The sequence below is a fragment of the Hypanus sabinus genome (genome assembly GCF_030144855.1).
Source record: "Hypanus sabinus isolate sHypSab1 chromosome Y unlocalized genomic scaffold, sHypSab1.hap1 SUPER_Y_unloc_10, whole genome shotgun sequence".
Lineage (NCBI taxonomy): Eukaryota > Metazoa > Chordata > Chondrichthyes > Myliobatiformes > Dasyatidae > Hypanus > Hypanus sabinus.
In genome coordinates this window covers 177495-200650 of record NW_026779011.1, presented here as the reverse complement: position 1 = coordinate 200650, position 23156 = coordinate 177495, and the positions used below count along the sequence as shown (strand labels likewise).

At 42.8% G+C, this 23156-nt stretch overlaps 2 protein-coding genes across 9 annotated transcripts in view; one reads left to right on the top strand and one right to left on the bottom strand.

Moving 5' to 3' along the window:
* Positions 1-23156, bottom strand: part of LOC132386007 (uncharacterized) — a 258441-nt gene that overhangs the window by 159309 nt on the left and 75976 nt on the right. The window lies entirely within an intron of this gene.
* LOC132386005 (protein LSM12 homolog A-like) overlaps positions 1-23156 on the top strand; it is a 174274-nt gene that overhangs the window by 84884 nt on the left and 66234 nt on the right. For 5 of the 8 annotated variants that reach the window (XM_059958255.1, XM_059958253.1, XM_059958250.1 and 2 more), the window contains one exon: positions 8454-8580. In XM_059958255.1, coding sequence (XP_059814238.1) covers positions 8454-8580 — 127 coding nt within the window. Of the gene's footprint in view, positions 1-8453; positions 8581-15182; positions 15337-23156 lie in introns of all 8 variants that reach the window. The other 3 variants (XM_059958252.1, XM_059958249.1, XM_059958248.1) reach the window with 1 other exon arrangement.

The window sequence follows — 23156 nt, the reverse complement described above, 5'->3', positions numbered from 1 at the left end:
TTTAAACTATTTTTGCATAATGTCAGTTCTATTTAAATTCTGAACTTGAGGGTTGATCAGTAATAAGAATGCTCCATGATCATCAATTACAGTAGTACCAGCTGCTTTTCTTTCCAGCGTTATCCAACTTCATTCCAAAGCACCCATTTTTAATAAAGATCATTTCATTGTTCTATATGTAACATTTTTCTCTTCTTCCTCCAGTTCCCCACCCCTATTCCTTCTAATGGACCCTATTCCACTTTCTATCTAACCTCTGTACAAATGCCTTTCTGAAATTGTATACCTTTGAACTGTAGCTCTTTAGGTTCTATCCAAGCAGTTATTCGCACTGAACCAGAGCTAAATCTATACAAGAATACCTTTGTATTCAGATTTTGTCTTAAGCACATCATTTGGTACATCATTATTAATCAGGAATGATAGGGATTTGCTAAACTTTATCACTAGTGCAAAAACAGGGTAAAACTGAGCCTGAAGCAAACTAAGAGTTTTATCAATAAAAACACAAAATGCTGGCAGAACTCAGCAGGCCAGACAGCATCTATGGGAGGAGGTAGTGACGACGGTTCATCACCCTCCTGATGAAGGGTTTCAGCCTGAAACGTCGTCACTACCTCCTCCCATAGATGCTGTCTGGCCTGCTGAGTTCTGCCAGCATTTTGTGTTTTTATTTTTTTCCAGCATCTGCAGATTCACTCGTGTGCCTAAGAGTTTTATTGTAGCGGTGTGCTACAAACAGCGCTAAAATTACGACACGGAGTCGGTAACTGCAGTCGAAGGAAAAACTTTATTCGAAAACTTCAGCCTCACTTTTAAGCCTCTGTCAACCGGCCCCCCATGGCGAAGAGGCTCCAAAGCTCTGTGCTCGCAAACCCCCGTAGGCTATCTAATTGTGAGTCGGTTCGCATACGCTAGGAAATGAGCCGCCACATAACCCCCCCCCAGAACCGGCGATACACCCCCCAATGTCCACAGCCTGGGCCAGAACCTGCTTGGGAGGTCGGCCTCTGCGCCGAGGCGCCGGAAACTCGGCCGGTTGCGCCAGGTCCACATGGGCCGGCTTGAGGCGGTCCACCGTGAAAACCTCCTCCTTCCCCCCAACGTCTAGCACGAACGTGGACCCGTTGTTCCGGAGCACCGTAAACGGCCCCTCGTATGGCCGCTGCAGCGGTGGCCGATGCCCGCCCCTTCGTACAAACACAAACTTACAGTTCCGTAGGTCTTTGGGTACGCAGGTCGGGTGCCGCCCATGCTGTGAAGTGGGTATGGGGGCCAGGTTACCGAGCTTCTCGCGAAGTCTGCCCAGGACTGCAGCGGGTTCTTCCTCTTGCCCCCTCGGGGCTGGTAGGAACTCCCCGGGGACGGCCAGGGGCGCGCCGTATACCAACTCGGCCGACGAGGCGTGCAGGTCGTCCTTGGGCGCTGTGCGGATGCCGAGAAGGACCCAGGGAAGCTCGTCCGCCCAGTTGGCTCCTCGCAGGCGGGCCATGAGGGCCGACTTCAGGTGACGGTGGAAACGCTCCACTAGCCCGTTCGACTGTGGGTGGTAGGCAGTGGTGTGGTGCAGCTGAGTCCCCAAAAGGCTGGCCATAGCTGACCACAGGCTGGAGGTGAACTGGGCGCCTCTGTCGGAGGTAATGTGGGCTGGTACACCAAAGCGGGATATCCAGGTGGCGATCAGGGCTCGGGCGCAAGATTCGGAGGTGGTGTCGGTGAGCGGGACCGCCTCTGGCCATCTTGTGAACCGGTCCACGATAGTCAGGAGGTAACGCGCTCCGCGCGACACTGGCAGGGGGCCCACGATATCCACATGAATGTGGTCGAAACGCCGGTGGGCGGGATGGAACTGCTGCGGTGGGGCTTTGGTGTGCCGCTGAACCTTGGCCGTCTGGCAGTGCATGCACGTCCTGGCCCATTCACTGACCTGTTTGCGGAGTCCGTGCCAAACGAACCTGCTGGAAACCATCCGGACAGTTGTCCGGATGGAGGGATGCGCCAAGTTATGAATGGAGTCGAAAACACGTCGCCGCCAGGCTGCGGGGACGACCGGACGGGGCTGGTTGGTGGCGACGTCACAGAGTAGGGTCCTCTCACCTGGGCCCACGGGGAAGTCCTGGAGCTGCAAACCAGAGACTGCAGTCCTGTAACTCGGAATCTCCTCATCTACCTGCTGTGCCTCTGCCAGTGCCTCAAAGTCTACCCCTTGGGAAAGGGCATGAACGGTAGGGCGAGAGAGCGCATCCGCCACGACATTGTCCTTACCCGAGACGTGCCGGACATCCGTTGTGTATTCAGAGATGTAGGACAGGTGGCGTTGCTGGCGGGATGACCAGGGGTCGGATGCTTTCGTAAACGCAAAGGTAAGCGGTTTGTGGTCCGTGAACGCGGTGAAGGGCCGACCTTCTAGGAAGTACCTGAAATGCCGGATTGCCAGGTAGAGCGCCAACAGTTCCCGGTCAAAAGCACTGTACTTGAGCTCGGGTGGCCGCAGGTGTTTGCTGAAAAACGCCAGGGGTTGCCAGCGACCTGCGATGAGCTGCTCCAGCACCCCACCGACTGCCGTGTTTGATGCGTCCACTGTGAGGGCGGTAGGGGTGTCCATTCTGGGATGTACTAGCATTGCGGCGTCAGCCAAAGCTTCCTTCGTTTGAACGAAAGCGGCGGCGGACTCCTCGTCCCAGGTAATGTCCTTGCTCGGACCCGACATCAGGGCGAACAGGGGGCGCATGATCCGGGCAGCTGAAGGGAGGAAGCGGCGGTAGAAATTGACCATACCTACGAATTCCTGAAGGCCTTTGACCGTGGTGGGTCGGGGGAAGTGGCGGACCGCATCTACCTTAGCGGGCAGAGGGGTTGCCCCGTCTTTAGTAATCCTGTGGCCCAGGAAGTCAATGGTATCAAGTCCGAACTGGCATTTGGCAGGGTTAATTGTAAGACCGTACTCACTCAGTCGGGCGCAGAGTTGACGGAGGTGGGACAGATGCTCCTGACGACTGCCGCTGGCTATGAGGATGTCATCCAAATAGATGAACGCGAAGTCCAGGTCCCGTCCCACCGCGTCCATTAACCGCTGGAACGTCTGTGCGGCATTCTTCAGGCCGAACGGCATGCGGAGGAACTCGAAGAGGCCAAACGGGGTGATGAGAGCCGTCTTGGGGACGTCGTCAGGATGCATCGGGATTTGATGGTACCCTCGGACAAGGTCGACCTTGGAGAAGATCCGGGCGCCGTGCAGGTTTGCCGCAAAGTCCTGAATGTGCGGCACAGGGTAGCGGTCCGGTGTGGTAGCCTCGTTCAGCCTGCGGTAGTCGCCGCACGGTCTCCAGCCCCCCGTCGCTTTGGGCACCATGTGCAGGGGGGAAGCCCAGGGGCTGTCGGACCGCCGGATGATCCCCAATTCCTCCATTCTCTGGAACTCCTCCTTCGCCAGTCGGAGCTTGTCCGGGGGAAGCCGCCGAGCACGGGCATGGAGGGGTGGTCCCTGTGTCGGGATGTGGTGCTGTACGCCGTGCCTGGGCATGGCTGCTGTGAACTGCGGTGCCAGAACCGATGGGAACTCCGCCAGGACCCTGGTGAAGTCGTTGTCGGACAGCGTGATGGAGCCGAGGTGAGGGGCTGGCAACTGGGCCGCGCCCAGGGAGAACGTCTGAAAGGTCTCGGCGTGTACCAGTCTCTTCCTGGGCAGGTCAACCAGCAGGCTGTGAGCTCGCAAAAAATCCGCACCCAGAAGCGGTTGGGCTACGGCGGCCAGTGTGAAGTCCCACGTGAACTGGCTGGGGCCGAACTGTAGCTGCACCTGACGGGTGCCATAGGTCCTTACTGTGCTGCCATTCACGGCCCTCAGGGGGGAACCCGGTGCCCTGCTGCGAGTGTCGTAACTTGTCGGAGGTAAAACGCTGACCTCAGCCCCAGTATCGACCAAAAAGCGGCGTCCCGACCTGCTATCCCACACATACAGGAGGCTATCCCGATGGCCAGCCGCCGTAGCCATCAGCGGCGGCTGGCCCTGGCGTTTCCCGGGAACTTGCAGGGCGGGCGGCAACGGTGGGCTTCTGCGCCCCACCGCTGGTGGTAGAAGCACCAGTGGTCATTGGGCCGGGGGTTAGTGGGCTCTGCGGCCGGGCCTGGACTGGTTTGCTGCCGGGAGCGTGGCTGGGAGATCTGTGCGATGGACGCCCCATTCACCTTTTTGGCGTTCCACAGCAAGTCCGCCCGGGCTGCCACCTTCCGGGGGTCACTGAAATCCGCGTCGGACAGCAGCAGGCGTATGTCCTCGGGCAGCTGCTCCAGGAATGCCTGCTCAAACATGAGGCCTGTGTGTCCCTCGGCCAGAGACAACATCTCGTTCATTAAAGCCGATGGAGGTCTGTCGCCCAAGCCGTCCAGGTGCAGTAAACGGGCAGCCCGCTCGCGCCGTGAGAGCCCGAAAGTCCTGAGGAGCAGGGCTTTGAATTCCGTGTACTTGCCGTCTGCCGGGGGCGACTGTACGAACTCCGCGACCTGGGCCGCTGTGTCCTGGTCGAGGGAGCTCACCACGTAGTAGTAGCGGGTGTCTTCTGAGGTGATCCGGCGAACGTGGAATTGGGCTTCGGCTTGCTGGAACCATAGGTCCGGGCGCTGTGTCCAGAAACCCGGCAGTTTCAACGAAACCGCATGAACAGAGGCGGCGTCGGTCATTTCTGGTCCAAAAATCGTTTGGACCGTCGGGGTCACCAATTGTAGCGGTGTGCTACAAACAGCGCTAAAATTACGACACGGAGTCGGTAACTGCAGTCGAAGGAAAAACTTTATTCAAAAACTTCAGCCTCACTTTTAAGCCTCTGTCAACCGGCCCCCCATGGCGAAGAGGCTCCAAAGCTCTGTGCTCGCAAACCCCCGTAGGCTATCTAATTGTGAGTCGGTTCGCATACGCTAGGAAATGAGCCGCCACATTATCAAGTTTATTTGGAATCAGCCCACCTGAAAGAGTTGTGAATATCTTGAAAACTGGCCTCTTTATATTGGAGAGAGAAGTGAAATTTGGAATTATTTTGTTTTCCATATTTTCTGGTGAAAAATGATCATGGTGTACTACATTTTCATCCCACAATGTCTAGGGCAGGGGTCAGCAACCTTTACCACTGAAAGAGCCACTTGGACCCGTTTCCCACAGAAAAGAAAACACTGGGAGCCGCAAAACCCGTTTGACATTTAAAATGAAATAACACTGCATACGACGTTTTTTTTGCCTTTATGCTATGTATAAACAAACTATAATGTGTTGCATTTATGAAATTGATGAACTCCTGCAGAGAAAACGAAATTACATTTCTGCATGCAACAAAAACATTTTGAACTCCGAAAAAAAGACGTTGGGTTGAAGGTTACTTTTAAGTAAAATACTCAATGTCTATTTGAGTCCTTCTTGTATTTATGAAAAACGCCAAACTTAAATTGTCCGCCAGCAGCAAACCAAAAATAACGTCAGCCAGCTGTCAACCTGAAAATAAAAGTACTATTTCACTGAACAATGAAAACATATGAATATACGTAAAATAATAGGCAATTAAAATATTTATCATACTTGGTCAGGTTGACTCACACCTGACAGTGCATTCTTATTCAGTAGGGATGGATCGATGCTTAGGGGAGTGACCGGGAAGGATAATGTGTTTTTTTTCCTCTCTGAACTCACAGAAGCGTTTCCCAAACGATGTTTGCATTTCGATGATTGCAGAATGTAAATACTCCGAATTTATCATGTCGTGAGTTTGTTTGAACTCTCTCAAATTGGGGAATTGAGACAATGTGCCTTTCTGTAAATCTCTGGCAAACACTGTCAACTTGCGCTCGAATGCCAAAACATCCTCCAACATGTGCAGGGCTGTACATCCTTACCCCTGAAGAGCTGTGTTCAGGTGTGCTGTCATGTCTACCATGAAGTGTAGCTTTTCCATCCACTCTGGCTGTTCCAGCTCAGGAAAGGTGAGCCCTTTGCTGCCCAGGAACGTTTTCACTTCTTCCAGACACGCGACAAAGCGTTTCAGCACCTCCCCTCTGGACAGCCAGCGATAAAAACACGTTGTAGCGGTGTGCTACACGCAGTCAGTAAACTGCAGTCAAAGGTAGCTTTATTCGAACTAAACAGCCTTGCTTTTAAGCCTCCCGGAACCCGTCCCCCATGGGCGCGGATGCTGCAAAAGACACGTACTCACAAACCCCCATAGGCTATCTCCCTTAGCCTGAACGCTGGCTAATTGTGAGCCGGTTCCAATGTGCCAGGAAATGGGTCGCCACAACGTCTTATTTAGATTGTACAAGATCACCATAATCTTCAAATTTAGAATTACATTTCAAAAACTAACAAACTAACATAAAATACATTTTAATTAAATACTGACCAATTATTTCCCAAAGCAACAGGGAGCCGCAGCACAGAGATGAAAGAGCCGCGGGTTGCCGACCCCCGGTCTAGGGGGAAATAACTTTCTCCTTCAAACTTAAAAGATTCTTTTTCAGTACTCCCTATCGTAATACACTTACACCCAGACTGCATAATGCTACCCTGCATAGCACTGATTTGTTATAACACGGTTATTCAATTTTTTATTGAAATTTTTTTAAATGACAAAAATCAATTTTAAATGACACATAAAACTTCTCGAGTGGATGTCACTACAGTAGATATTCAATCAGCCAATGAGGGCTCTTTACATATGCTCTGAACTTCTCACAGCTGATCAGATATTGGTTCACATTGTGCCTCCCCTGCATGTGTAAACATTCATGCTTCCTCGCCCATATTCCTCAGCACTGGCATCACCATTATCACACAAATCATGGACCGTTTCTTTGATAATGACCCTGACTGGAGTGAAGGAATAAGGCAAAGAGTGGTGTTTTTGGCATGATTTCCTGCTACCAAGAACAGCTTCTTGAGAGGAAACTTAAAAAAAGGTGTCAAATCTTGATCCCCTACTTGAAGAGGAAGCCAAAATTAGAGGAGGACCCACAGCCTGGTCCTGCTTCAAAGATGTAAGTATCTCCCAGTTCCTTCCACTGCTGCTGCAGTGTGTTGCTGCTCCACTGATGTACAGGTTAGGCCCATTTGCTTGTTTGCTACTCCACAGATTACTTCATATACGTAAAATAATATATATCTGGTTGAGTCCTGACGAAGGGTCTTGGCCCGAAACGTGGACATCACTTCTCCCTATAGATGCTGCCTGGCCTGCTGTTTTCCACCAGCATTTTGTGTGTGTTGTTTGAATTTCCAGCATCTGCAGATTTCCTCGTATCTGGTGTTTGATTTTTTTTATCAGATAACTATGTCCATTTACATAATGTTATGATGACCCTGCATAGCTTTGATTTACATAGTGCTCCACCTCCAAGGAACACATCCTCAGCATTAAGCGAGGTCTGAGTGAAATGTTTTCCATGTTTAACAATAAAGTTTATTAGTGTTTTTGTAGCTTTCTGTAGTGCTGTTAAGATTTTTGTATTTTCTGGAAATTTAGACATTTCTGTACTCATAATACTAATTTCACTGTGCTGGTTTGACATTTTCAATACATCAGCATTAAAGGAATGGTATTAGTGAGATATTTCAAACATTATCACTGTCACATAATCATTGCTCTTAATTGATGATTGAATTAGGCTGTGAACATTGTGCTTCTAACCCTTGTTAAAATAGGGACGAGAAAGACTGAGGTAAAAATGGAAAAGACCAGTGTAAAGGTTTTCAAAGTTGTTGTTGAGCACTCTAGGAAGATGAATATTTAATTTTGAATCAGCAGCTCAGACAAGTGTATTTTTCATTTTTGTGTCTTTCACGTAAGGATCTTAAAAAAGGCATGTTGCTTTCTGAAAAGTATAGGGTGTGCTGCTAGTAACAATCAGTTTTATCTCTTAATTGATACCTTGTTTTATTTGTGGAATTACAGTGTGTAAATTGCCTACTATACATGCCCACACAGCAATAATTAAGTGGAGTCTGAATTTTCTCCTTCCTTCAAAGAATTATTAGCCATACCATTTAAAAGTAAAAATTGATTACTGTTGCATCAATAATGGCCATTTGAGCAACATTCAAAGATTTTTTATATGATCTCTCACAAAACAGATCACTTAACAGATCAGTTATTACTGCCAGCAGTTGTCCAAACATTCATACTTTCTATTTTCCCTAACTGTTGATAGATTATTTTGTCTCCTTGAACAGGTGTTTTGCATTAATGATGGTGACTAGTACTAAGGTAGCTTGTACTCTCAGTTAGTGCTTTTCAAATTCGCTAACTTGATTTATGAAAAAATGCGAGTGCAAAAGGCTATTGAACTGTTCTTTGATATTTTAACAGTTTTCAGTTGATACAATAAGTTTGAAATAGTTTTCTGAACAGTAAATTGAAAATCTACTTCATTGTTTGGTCAACTGGCATACTTAAATAATGCATACTTTTTTTTAGCATCAAGGAATGTAAGTGGCAAGAGAAGAGCATAATTGTCATGGATGAAGTTGTAATTGTACCACCTTACCAAGTTGAGAACTGTAGAGGCAAAGAGGGAAGTGCATTAAGTCATGTACGCAAAATAGTAAGTATTTGCCATTCCTTTTTCGGGTCTCACACATTATTCCTTGATTGTGTAACTATCTGGACACTTTTATAGCCTAGCTCAGTGATCTATATGGCAAATTACTTTGCCAATACAGCAAGAATTTGGAGAATTATTAATTAATCTTTAACATCCTCGCTCCAGAAAGGTGCTAGAGTAAACATTGTGTTTGAGTAAATGCTCATTGTATATATTTAAATGTTTACTAAATATGAGCAAGTGAGTATCTTTTTGCAAGTGGGTTCTTCCTACAGTATATGGTAATATTAGACTGATCATTTGACTACATATGTGTATATACTGACAGATAAGAGAGGCTCATGAACATGCAGGGAATGAAGGAATATAGATCATGATTCAGATACCTATTTACGCATGCAAATGGATTAGCTTGATTTGGGACCGTTGGAAAAGCCCTCTTGTGCTGTCCTGTTCTATGCTCTAAGGTAGCTGTTGTGTGACAAGGAGAAGGGAGTGAGGGTGAGCATCAATTGATTTTGTTTTGCTTATTACCAGTTTACTTTGAAATTATTATTATATTTCTGACTAAATTTTTGTACTCAGTTTTCATTTTAATCTTGAATTGTTCTGATACAGTACTAGTACTAAGGTTTCTGTAAATGTGCAATATAGTTACATCAGAAATGCTTTTATATTTAAGGACAGTGTGCATTAGTGCCAATAATTGTCAATTTCTAACCCTAATTGTTCATACATGAAGGCAACTTCTGTTTCATTTATATATAGACTAAGAAGGCGATGTGTTTAGGAAGTTTCTGCACTTGCACAGTTGTGTGTTAAACAAGCAGTTCTCATAATTCTTTTACTTGTCTTCCAAATTGCTTGTGGTTCCTCAATTTATTGCCTTTCAGAGTGTATTTTAATTGGTCTTTTGAAAAATACTAACTTTTAAGTATCATTTGTGAAGCTGTGAGAGTAATAGTGAATCCTTGTCCTAAATGTCGATATCGCTTCTCCCTATAGATGCTGCCTGGCCTGCTGTGTTCTACCCGTATTTCGTGTGTGTTGTGTGAATGCTTACTAACTGCTTTGGCAGAAATGAGAAATCTAATGATGGAATGAATACCATTTAACAAAGGTTTTTTTTAGTTAATGTTGGTTTTCATCGCTGGTACAGGTATAAGTTCATGAGTCTTTAATAAATTTATTCTGTGATTAATTATGAAACTTAATTTTGGTCATTAATTATAACATGTTCAAAGTTCTGTTGAGCTAAGAGGTTGCCTTGTTAGATAAGTACAGTCAGCTGTCCGTATCCGCGGGTTCTGTATCCACGAATTCAACCAACCGTGGATTGATAATATTTAGAAAAAAATTCCAGGAAGTTCCAAAAAATCAAAACTTGAATTTGCCACTTACCGAGCAAAGCGGTTAATCTATGTGACTGAAGTGATGTGTAGACATACCCTGCTGTAGCCTTCCGCAATTTCACAGATCCTCAGTCTTTCTCCAGCACTCATTGTTTGAACATCGTTCGCCTCGTGTCTTGTTCACTGACTATTTGAGTGCACTCTTTGTTTCTGGAAAAAATGGCTCCTAAAAATCAATTAAGTGGTCAAAGCAATTCCTCAAAGGTTAAGAGTTATCTCTCACTGAGAAAATAAAAATCTTAGATCTTTTGAAAAGTGGCATGTTGCTTGTGGAAGTGGGCTGTAAGGTCGGTAAGAACGAATTGAGCTTTCACACAATTAAACAGAAGCTGAAATTCATCGAAGTGCTACTCCTACAATGGCAAAAATGGTCTCTGGTTCGTGATAAAGTGCTTGCAAAGACTGATAAAGCATTAAGTGTGTGGCTAGAGGACATGTTACAGAAGCATATCCCTGTCGATGGCCAAATTATGCATGAGAAAGCACTTAGCCTCTATGAGCACTACTGTGAGGGGTTGAGAAGAGTGAGTTTAAGGGATCGCTGGCTAGCTATGTAAAGTGCTACAGCCTCAAGAACTTTCAGATCACTGGAGAATCAGCATCAGCTGATGTCGAGGCAGCATCAGCGTTCCCAGAGGAGCTCAAGAAACTCATAGAAAGGTACAAAACTTAGATAGAATGAAGCCTCCGTGCCACCTGAGGGATACAACATGCCTACAACCACTGCAAGATTTGTTTGATAATGCAAAGAAAAAGAAGAAAGTTTCTTATAACTATGTTTCTAACTAAAGCATCTGCAATTCTGAAGCTTCGACCTTCAACGCTTGAAGATCCTCAGTCCTCAATCTCTACAAATCCTGACATTAGAATTATTGAGCCTCCTCCAAAGCATCATTAATTCATAAAAAATACAGTATAACAACTATTTACATAGCATTTTCATTGTATTAGGTATTATAAGTAATCTAGAGAGGATTTGAAGTATATGGGAGGATGTGCCTAGGTTTTATGCAAATACAACACCATTTTATATAAAGGACTTGGGCATCTGCAGAGTTTGGAATCCGCAGGAGGTTCTGGAACCAATTCCCCGTGGATACCGAAGGACGACTATAGTATGGTAGATTTCTTTTCTCTTAATTGACTTACATTATAGGCTACTATGTGAAACAGAAAACAATGTAATTAAAATTCAATAACTGTCAATCTCCACCTATCACTATTTATTTCTTATTGTTATTGCCTAATACACAATAATGAAGTATTAGGAATTAATTTTCTGATAAATGAGAAGTAAAATTACTAAGTGCCTTTTTTAATCTTGTTTACCATGTTTCATATGTTGTAACGTAGAAGATTAAGAAAAGTACTTGTAAATGAAGTCTGTCAGTTGTTAATTGGCTGTCTTCACAATTGAAGTGGAAAATAATTTTATGTAATTTCTAGTCCGAGCCGAACGTTTACTCTCACCTAGTCCCACTGGCCGTCACTCAGCCTATAACCCTACAATCAAAAACTTTAGCCTCTGTGCACTATTCTGCAAGTAGTATTCTCAATATAAACTAGATGGACAAATACTGTATCTAAAGAATAAGAAAAAAACTCCCTAATATCCTCCAGGAAATGATACATTGCATAGAAGTACAGCAGCTATGGAAACCTTTTATCAGGACTGGAAAGGAACATCTTCCCACCTGCCTAACCTGTTGAGTTTCTCCAACATTTTGTGTAGATTAATCACTGAGTTATATTATCAATAAGGCAAAACTTACACTTGGTCAATTAACCAATAATGCCCAACAGGCAATATCAGTCCAAAAGAAAATTGATAACTCTGCAAATTCAAGGAATTGTTCAAAGTTATAAGTAAGTTTATTATCAAAGTATGTACGTATGTCCCAACAGTACTTAGAAATTCATTCTCCTGCAGTCAATCACAATAGAACAAAGGCATGCAGTGAAATTAGTGAAATATTACACACACAAAGACTGACAAACAACCAATGTGTAAAAGAAGATGTTCTGTGCAAATACAGTAAAAGGAAGTTGATACATGAATGATATATTGTAGAGTCATCGAAATTGAGTCCAAGTTATAGTTTTATTTCGGAGTTGAGATGAATGAAGCCGCGCATGCTAGTTCAGATGGAGGATACTACTTTCTTGTGGCAGTGATCATTGATGATGTGCTCAGTTGCCTCTCATATTCTGAGCTGTATCAAAACTTTTTGGTTGGTTTTTCCATTCTCAGTCATTAATATTTCAATACCAGGTAAATGATGCGTCCCATTAAGATACTCTAGATTATTCACCTATAGACATCTCAAAAGTTTAGATGACTTGCTGAATCTTTGTGCCTTCTTTGTGATGCCACTTACATGTTGGTCCTAGGACAGATCTTCTGAAATGATAATGCTAAAGAATTTACTGTTACTAATAATCCTCTCCATCTCTGATCCTCTAATATGGACCAACAACTTGACCAATGGTGACATCCTTTAGACAGTTCATGAAACATTATTTTACATCTTCTGTTATATATAATTCTATTACTAATCTGCATGCAAATGGGACCAGTGATTTACATTTCGGTGGTGTGTTTTTGTACTGTTAGAACAATCTGATGCTATGCTGTCTCAGAGGGAGGTTGCTTCTGTTTAGAACATAGTTTATGTGCTGGAGACCAAGAAACCTGAAGATTCCATTTCTCACTGATCTTGCTGAATAAAATATTGAGCAAGATTAGGAGAAGAACAGAAGGCAAGTGGGTGTTCAGCACCATCTGTCGTTGTTAGTCTGGTCTTCATCTCCTTTTTGCTACTGGCAAAGGAGGGTGCTAGATTCTTGGGTCTTGGGCAAAATTTGATTTATGCAGTTTGTGTATTGGACTTCCTTTGTTGGACTCTGCAGTTCACATTATGATGTGCTTCTGTTTACTCCTTTTTAATTGTTATTTTGTTATTTTGATTGCGGAGCACTGGCTCGGCAACCAGCAGTGAACGAATGACACAGCGTTAAATTAAACTGAACTGAACTTTTCTAGAATGTTTTAAGGACCTTGCAGTTTAATGTTTAATCTTCTCTGTGATAATTGCTTGTTTTTCTGCCATTTATATGATCAGTTCTTTTTTTGCGCATTGGATGTTTGAAGTTTTAAAAATATAGAGAACCTACAGCTTAGTTCAGGTCCTTTGGCCCACAGTGCTGTGCTGAACATGTACTTTAGAAATTATGTAGGGTTACCCATAGCCTTCTATTTTTTTTAGCTCCATGTGCCTATCCAGGGGTCTCTAAAAAGGCCCTATTGAATCTGCCTCCACCATCACTGCTGGCAGCCCATTGCACACACTCATCACTCTCTCTGTAAAAAACTTATCCCAACTTACGTGTATTTGAACAAATACATGCGATACTGGTTATTTTTCTCAATAAATAAATGAACAAGTATAATATTTATTTAATTGGGTTCTCTTTATCTAGTTTTAGGACACGTGACAGTTCGATCACATTTTAGAGTCATATTAATGCAGAAATAGAGAAAATTCACCAACTTTCTAGCACCACTGTTTATAAATTTAAATATACAGCATGCTATAAAACACATCCATAGCATCTTAAATTATAAAATGTGCCACTCAGGTCTAAAGAGCTAATCGCCGTGATAGACTTCATACTCTATGGAATAACATCTTTCTTGACTGGGGCAAGCGGGCGGGCAGGGTGAGTGGTCACTGTTTTGCATGTATGAAATGATCTCAGGTTCTCGGGCCACTTCAGTGGTGGCTGAGTTGACTCTGGGATTGCAAGCTGTAATTGTGACTGCTCTGGATACCCTTCTTCTCTAACAATTGACTCTGCTCTTTTCCACTGATTGATGTGTTGACTCAGATGGCATTAGAAGCAATCTTCACTGTGTAGGAGATTTGTCTTTAATCTGTCAAAGTACCCTCTTTTAATCACCTCACTAATCCCTTGCCAGGATTGCTTGTCCAGGAGTGAAATGATGACCATCTTTGTTTGAGGAGCCTCAGTTTGATCAAGATGTTTGTCCTGCATTATCCTTTTGACATTAGGTTTTGTGGAGATCCAAGCATAAATGCATGGGACAACCAAATAAAACAGCTGGTCAGATGTTGGTTGTGGAGTGTGGTGCTTTTAAGATATATAAGGAGGAAATTGATGAGATCCTGATTCAGAGTCAGTGTAAAGAGTTCTACTGACATTGTTCACAATGTTTTCTTTAGAATGGACAGTGCTTTCCACTAGACCATTTGTAGCTGGGTGGTACATTGTAGTCAGTCCAAATCGGAAGTAGCATTTCCAACACCATCACACTGAGCACAGAAGCCCCCCAGGGCTGTGTGCTCAGTCCACTGCTGTTCACTCTGCTGACCCATGACTGCTGTAACACACAATTCGAACCTCATCAGTAAAAATAACGAGTCAGCATACAGAGAGGAGGTGTAGTGGCTAATGGACTGATGCAAAGCCAACAACCTGTCTCTAAATGTGATCAAAACAGAAGAGATGGTTTTTGACTTCAGGAGGGCACGAAGTGAACATCAGTGAACATCAATGGCTCATCAGTAGAGATTGTTAAAAGAACCAAATTTCTTGGTGTTCACCTGGCGGAGAATCTCACCTGGTACCTCTGATAGAGTAAAGGGATAGGTAAATAGGGATATAGATTAAAAGACAATGATTAGCTGATGATCAATTACCTTCTAGGTGCCTTATGCTTGTTAATGTTGCTGGACAGCCAAAAGGGAACTTTACCCAGCAACAATTGAGGTACCAGACATTGTTCCCTAATAGTGTTAAATGTTCAAATAAGGAATTATCTGATCACACAAAGCATTTTGAGGTATAACATAACTAAATATGAGTAAGATAGCATAGGGGTAGAATGTTCAAGAGTAGGGGGAGGTGTCAGCATGAGGAACTAATATATCCAGGCTAGCTTTGGCAGAAAATAATTATAACTAACCAATGATGATTTTACATCTAATTGTATCTTAGCATGTGATCAAAACTATTCTAAAACTGTATTAACTCGCGTAATTATAGTATTTCCTGTAATGATCAGTGTTATAAATTGTGAACAATTGTGATGCAGTGGGAGATCAGGCTGTAACTTTCCCCATAGTATGCTATGAATAAAGAGTAAAAGTTATATCACTTGTTTTATAGTCTTATTGTGTCCTTGGCACTTGTGCCTTTGCGTTGGGTCGATCAGTCTTTGACAATTTGGCGAGCCAGCCAGGAATCCAAAACGAGGTATCCCCGAGAGACGGCGTTAGTAGTCACCTTGGTGGCCGTGACCTGAGACGGATGGGCCCACAGGGTAAGATTAACCTTGATCTCTCTCATTAATTGTCCACCTTGACAACCCCTTCCTCTGGTGGGTAATCCTTTGACGGACTCCTTCCGAAACCTGAGTTGAGGATCGCCTAAGTACCGTGCCCGAGTAAATAGATTCAGGGTAACAGGGGACCCGATGAGGTATTGTGAGCATTAAAGGTTGTGAGATATCAGATATTGTGAGAATTAAAGTCTGTGTGTGTTGAAGAATTGGGCAGCGGATCATTAACAGTGATCTATTACGTTTTTCTTTGGATGTGTCTCACGAATTGTGCAGTGGGTTAGTAGCAGTAACCTATTACGTTTTAAGCTGGTGAGCATCTTAAATGATGTGGGGGGCTGGAGTGCGTAGCATGGTAAATTGATCACGGGACAGAACCGAAGTTTGGCCAAACACAGGGCAACAGGCTGTCTCCTGTAGTCTGTTCGGATATTGTAAATACGCTTTGGGGTGCACTTACGATAATTTGCCAGTGTCAGCATCCAGCCTTAGACTAGTTGTTAAGAGGGGAAATCCCCCATGTGAAGGTCAGGACCATGAATTCGTTACACAGAGACACGGCACAAGATTAACAGAGAATAGGGGTTGTACGTTATATAGTGGTAAAGCCGCACTCTGAAGTATCAGCATCCAGCCTTAGACTGGTTGTTAAGGGGGGGAAATCAGGAAGGTCAGGACCCTGAAGTGGATGTGAGAAAAGGAGGTGGCTGACCCACTCGATTAGGAAGAATGGGGCAAACATTAGATAAGTCTGGGAATAATACGCCATTATTTAAACTTTGCAGAGATGTTCTTGAAAGAGAAAATGATTACCAAAGGTTATCGGCATGGTTAAATAATAAATTGGGTAATGACATTTGGCCTTTGGGTGGGACTTAGATAAATGTCTGAACGCAGAAGAAGCAATTTGGAAACAAAGTGCCAGACAAAAATGGAAGGTTTTGGTGTCCATTTGGAGAAAAACGGCTGATGAATTAAGTAATAGATCTAAGCAAAGTAGTTGGGAGCACAATGCACGTCAAAGAGGGATTAGTGTATGTGATAATGAAGGAAATTTGAAATCGTGGGAGACATTAAAAGGACTGCGAGGATTATGACAAGAATAAGAAAAAACAGGCAAAAGATAGGTGGGTTAAGGATAGATGACAAGGTAAAGGTGAAGCCGGCAAAGGTAAAACTCAGGTACCTCTTGACATGTCTGGACTGCCCTTGCTGTATGATAATGAGATCCCAGCCCAGGGCAATGCCACCCCCATATGCTCCTCCCATGTGCTCGTCCCAAGGTAATCCCAGTGCACCCCCACCAAGCCCAGTAGCCACCCGCATGAGAAGACAGTTGAGGCAGTGGAAGGGTAATTACCAGCCAGGGACCAGGAATTCTCTGGTAGGAGACAGGCCCCTAGTAGACCCTAAGACAGATACAGAGTACTATTCAGGCACAGGTAGTGATGCCTCAGAGGATTCCAACCAGCCCCCGCCACCAGTAGACCTCATGGTAGGCAATTTTCTATGTGCACTGAACCTAATCCTAAAGCAGAACAAGCGGGTAAGCAGCCCATGATAAATGTATATACTCCCTGGAAACCCACAGAGATGTGTATGATAATGAATCAGGCTCCAAAAAGGAAAAATGACTCTGAGGGATTTATTGATATATGATTGGTACAATCCGAATGTTTCAGGCGATCCCTCAGATTCTCTTTAGTAGGTGTTGCATACCCTTCACCACTAGTGAGCAGGAACGATGGCAGGAGGCACTAGGAAATCATGCCGATTTGCAGGCATTCTTATTTTTGTAATTTATTTTTTATTGCAGTTCATCATCAAACAAACATTTCCATAAGATGTATTTCAGACATTGTACATATATATCAAATCTCCACAAAGTATTTATCTGAGGTAAATATCTGAGAGTGGAGAGAAAAAACAAGCAACAGGAAAGAACTATGTACAAGTAGGCAGTGATCTTTTTTTTACAACATATTCTTTGATTTGTGAGAATAAAATCATGCCTTTGAGGCATTATGTAGTTAAACTATTTTTCCCAGTATGAATCAAATTGTTCCAGCTTATGGTTAACAGGTGCTGTTATCTTCTCCATTTTGTAAATGACACGTTAACATGTTAACCATAAGCTGTTCTCCATTTCGCAAAAAGTAGAGACGCTGCTGGTCTTTCTTTGCTATGGTGTTGAGGGACCAGGTGAGATTCTCCGTCAGGTGAACACCAAGAAATTTGATGCTGTTTACGATCTCTACCGAGGAGCCGTCGATGTTCAGCGGGGAGTGGTCGCTCCGTGCCCTCCTGAAGTCAACAACTGTCTCTTTTGTTCACATTAAGAGACAGGTTGTTGGGTCTGCACCAGTCTGTTAGCCGCTGCACCTCTTCTCTGTAAGCTGACTCGTCGTTCTTGCTGATGAGACCCACCACGGTCGCGTCACTGGCGAACTTGATGATGTGGTTCGAGCTGTGTGTTGCAGCACAGTCGTGGGTCAGCAGAGTGAACAGCAGTGGACTGAGCATGCAACCCTGGGGAGCCCCTGTGGCTCAGTGTGATGGTGTTGGAGATGCTGCTCCCGATCCGGACTGACTGAGATCTCCTGGTCAGGAAGTCTAGGATCCAGTTGCAGAGGGAGGTGTTCAGGCCCAGTAGGCTCAGCTTTCCAATCAGTTTCTGAGGGATGATTGTGTTGAATGCTGAACTAAGTCTATGAACAGCATCCGAACGTATGTCTCTTTTTTGTCCAGGTGGGTTAGGGCCAGGTGGAGGGTGATGGCAATGGTGTCGTCTGTTGAGCGGTTGAGGTGGTACAAAAACTGCAGGGGGTCCAGTGAGGGGGGATATGCCTCATGCCAAGCCTCTCGAAATACTTCATGATGATGGATGTGAGTGCAACGGGACGGTAGTCATTTAGGCAGAACACTGAAGACTTCTTCGGCATGGGGACGATGGTGGCGTCCTTGAAGCATGTTGGAATGGTGGCGCTGCTCAGGGAGATGTAGAAGATGTCAGTGAGAACATCTGCTAGCTGGTTTGCACATCCTGGTGCTGGATGTTGTCTGGTCCAGCAGCCTTCCGTGGGTTGACCCTGCACAGGGTTCTTCTGACGTCAGCCATGGAGAGACACAGCACCTGGTCATTTGTAGGAGGGGAGAACTTCCTTGCCGCCACGTCATTTTCTGCCTCGAAATGGGCGTAGAAGTTATTCAGTCAGGTGATGTTGTCCTGTAATTGGTGATGTCCTGGATGCCCTTCCACTTGCGCCGCATGTCGCCGCTGTCCTGGAAGTGGCTGTGGATTCACTGGGCATGTGCACGCTTTGCCCCTCTGATGGCTCGGGATAGTTTGGCCCTTGTTGTTGTTAAAGCTGCCTTGTCGCCTGCTCTGAAGGCGGAGTCGCAGGTCCTCAGCAGCGCACGCACCTCTGCGGTCATCCATGGCTTTTGGTTGGCATGTATAGTGATGGTCTTGGACAGAGTAACATCATCAGTGCACTTGCTGATGTAGCTGGTCACTGATGCTGTGTACTCCTCTAAGTTGGTAGAGTCGCCATCGGTTGCAGCCTCCCTGAACATGTGCCAGTCAGTGTGCTCAAAGCAGTCTTGAACAGCAGAGATGGCTCCTGCGGTCAGGTTTTCACCTGCTTCTGAACTGGTCTGGAGCGCCTGGCGAGCGGTCTGTATGCTGGGATTAGCATAACAGAGATGTGGTCTGAGTATCCAAGGTGGGGGCGGGGCTCTGCCCGGTACGCGTTGGGGATGTTTGTAATCCAGGTCCAATGCTTTCTCCCCGCCTCCCCCAATGCAAAGTCCACAGATTGATGGAATTTGGGGAGCACTGACTTAAGGTTCGTGTGGTTAAAATCACCGGCGACAATAAACAGGCCATTAGGGTGTGCGTTCTGCAGTTTGCTAATAGCCCATTACAGTTCACAGAGCGCCTTCTTAGCATTAGCGCTGGGGGGGAATGTACACACTGAATATAAGGACAGAGGTGAATTCCCGTGGCAAATAAAATGGTCTGCATCGAGCTGCCACAGACTCCACTAATGGTGAGCAGTGTCTGGAAACCAGCTCAGAGTTCTCACACCATTCCGTGTCGATGTAAACACAGACACCGCACCGCGAGTCTTACCGGAGGCAGCTGCATCTCTGTCCGAATGAAACAAAGCTAGCCCCTCTAGCTGGATGGCAGCGTCCGAAATCCCATCAATTAGCCATGTCTCTGTGAAGACAAACACAGAGCAAGCTCTGTACTCGAATGAGTTTTAAGATTTGACAACACCTTATACATGCTTGAAATGATTCTATTACCGTTATCTGAATTATATGCTTTTCTAAATAGCTCTATCAAGCATGTACTTGCCTTGGTTACATTTTTAAGCATCTTATTAACAAATTGTCGCATCCGTAAATACCAATAAAAATCTTGTTTTTCTAATGTGTTTCTCTTTCTTTTTTCTTTCTTTTTCAATCTTTTTATTAATATCAACATAAGATTAGTACATAGATAATGGGATTACAAACTTACAAAATTAAAATGAACATAAAAGGATAGAGAAGCAATAAGTACAATATAGTTAAGTCTTCCCAAATCATGAATGATACAAATGTCATATAAACAAAAAAAAACTAGGTAAATCATGTTGGAAAAAAAACAGAAAAGAGAAGAAGTAAAAAAAATTAATACCCTAAGAAAAACTAAACTAACAAACTAACCACTAACTATTAAAGAAAAAAAAGAAAGAAGAAAAAAATGGGCTGTTTATAGTATCTATAAAAAAAAATTACAAAATCATCTGTGTCCCCAACTCCGATCCTCTCAACGTATGTATATAATCAAAACCGGAAAAACAAATAGGCTTGGAACAGGGTCAAATTACATCATGTGAAAATATTGAATAAATGGCCTCCAAATCTTTTCAAATTTATTAGAAGGGTCATATATGACACTTTTAATTTTCTCCAAATTTAGACATAACATAGTTTGAGAAAACCAATGAAATACAGAAGGGGGATTAATTTCTTTCCAATTCAGCAAAATAGATCTTCTAGCTTTTAATGTAAGAAATGCAATCATCTGACAAGCAGAAGAAGATAAATGGATTGACTCCATCATTGGTAAACCAAAGATTGCAGTAATAGGATGTGGTTGTAAATCAATGTTCAATACCGTGGAAATAATATCGTAAATGTCTTTCCAATATTTTTTCAAAAGCGGACAAGACCTAAACATATGAGTTAAAGAAGCTATCTTACAAAGACATCTGTCACATATAGGATTTATATTGGAATAAAAACGAGCCAATTTATCCTTGAACATATGAACCCTGTGCACAACTTTAAACTGTATCAATGAATGTTTAGCACATATAGAGGATAAGTTAACTAAATGAAAAATTTTATCCCAATTCTCAATAGGGATAGTAAAGTTAAGTTCTCTTTCCCAATCATTTTTAATCTTATAAAAGGCCTCTGAACGTATTTTCATAATTATATTGTAGACATTTGATATTACACCTTTCTGAAAAGGATGTAGTTCTGACAATTTCTCCAAAATACCTGAAGAATCAAGATTTGGAAAAGTAGGAAGTACAGTGTTTAAGATATTCCTAATCTGTAATTATCTAAAAAATTTGAGATCTGGGTAAATTATATTTATTAGATAATTGTTCAAAAGACATAAAACAATTATTCAAAAATAAATCAGAAAATCGTAGTATTCCTTTAGTGTCCCAAGCTGAATAAGCTTGGTCTATAATAGAAGGATGAAAAAAGAAATTGGATACAATAGGAATAGTTAAAACAAATTGATTCAACCCAAAAAATTTCTGAAATTGAAACCATATACGTAAAGTATGCTTAACTATTGGATTGCCAATTCGTTTATGCAACTTAAAAAGAGCAAAGGGAAGAGAAGTCCCTAAAATAGAACCCAATGAAAATCCTTGTACAGATTTAGTTTCCAGATTTACCCAATGAGGGCTAGGAGATAAATCCCAATCCCTTAACCAGCATTTCAAATATCGAATATTAATTGCCCAATAATAAAACCTGAAATTAGGCAATGCCAATCCACCTTCCTTCCTTGCCTTCTGTAAATATCTTCTGTAAATTACCTAATCTAGGATTTTTATTCTGCCATATATATGAGGAAATTTTTGAATCAACATTGTCAAAAAAAGATTTCGGAATAAAAATTGGTACTGCTTGAAATATTTATAAGAACTTCGGTAAAATAATCATCTTAATAGCATTAATCCGACCTATCAGAGATAAAGACAATGGTGAACAAACATTTAATCTGATCAATTAAGGGTAAAAAAATTAACTTTGAATAACTCCTTATGTTTTTTTGTAATTTTAATCCCTATGTATATAAAAAAGTCATTAACTAATTTAAAAGGTAAATTTCCATAAATTTGAACCTGTCTGTTTAAGGGGAACAATTCACTCTTATTAAGATTCAATTTATACCTGGAAAAATTACTAAACTGAGCCAATAATGATATAACTGCAGGAATGGATTTCTCAGGACCAGAAATATATAATAACAAGTCATCTGCGTATAATAATAACTTACGTATATCCGTCCCGTGAGTAATGCCAAAAATGTTCTGTGATTCTCTGATAGCAATTGCCAAAGGTTCTAAAGCAATATCAAATAATAATGGTCTAAGACGACAACCTTGCCTGGTACCCCGAAATAAACGAAAAAGGGAGATCTTTGATTGTTAGTAAAAACCGAGGCTACCGGAGTATGATATATCAATTTAATCCAGGATATAAATGTCGGACTAAAATTAAACTTCTCAAGCACAGTGAATAAATATGGCCATTCAACTCTATCAAATGCTTTCTCCGCATCTAATGAAATGACACATTCTGAGGTGCTGCGTGAAGGAGTATAAACAATATTTAATAATCTCCTAATATTGAAAAAAGAATAGCGATTTTTAATAAAACCAGTTTGATCCTCCGAGATAATTTGAGGTAATACCTTCTCCAACCTGGTTGCCGGTAACTTGGATAAGATCTTGGAATCTACATTCAATAAGGATATTGGTCTATAGGATGCTCAGTCAGTAGGGTCTTTATCTTTCTTCAGTATTAAAGAAATGGAAGCTCTATAAAAAGATTGTGGCAATTTACCTAGTCTAATTGCTTCTTCAAAAACCTTGCATAACCAAGGAGAAAGAGCAGAGGAAAAACATTGTATACCCATCTGGACCTGGTGCTTTCCCAGAATTCATAGAGGAAATAACGCCTTTAATTTCTACATCCATAATACGAGTTTCTAATATTAAAAGTTCTTTTGATGATAATTTTGGAAAATTCAATTTCCCAAGAAAATCATGCATGATATTATGATCATGAGGAAATTCAGAATGATACAGGGAGATTTGTTTATCTCATCATGGTTAACTGTCAGTTCACCATTCTGTTGACGAATCTTAATAATTTGACGTTTAACCGAAGCATTTTTCAATTGGTTAGCTAACAGTTTACCCGATTTATCACTATGTATATAAAAAATGGTTTTCATTAATTGATTTTCAATCGGAGATGTAAGTAATAAACTGTGTTCCATTTGAAGCTCAACCCTTTGTTTGTAAAGCTCCTTACTAGGAGTAGTCGAATATTTCTTGTCAATTTTTTTAATTTTATCAACCAATAAAAGAGTTTCCTTCTTAATATGTTTTCTCAAACCAACAGAATAGGAGATAATCTGTCCACGTATATATGCTTTAAAAGTGTCCCAAAGTATTCCGCAGGAAATTTCATCCATGGAATTATTTGAA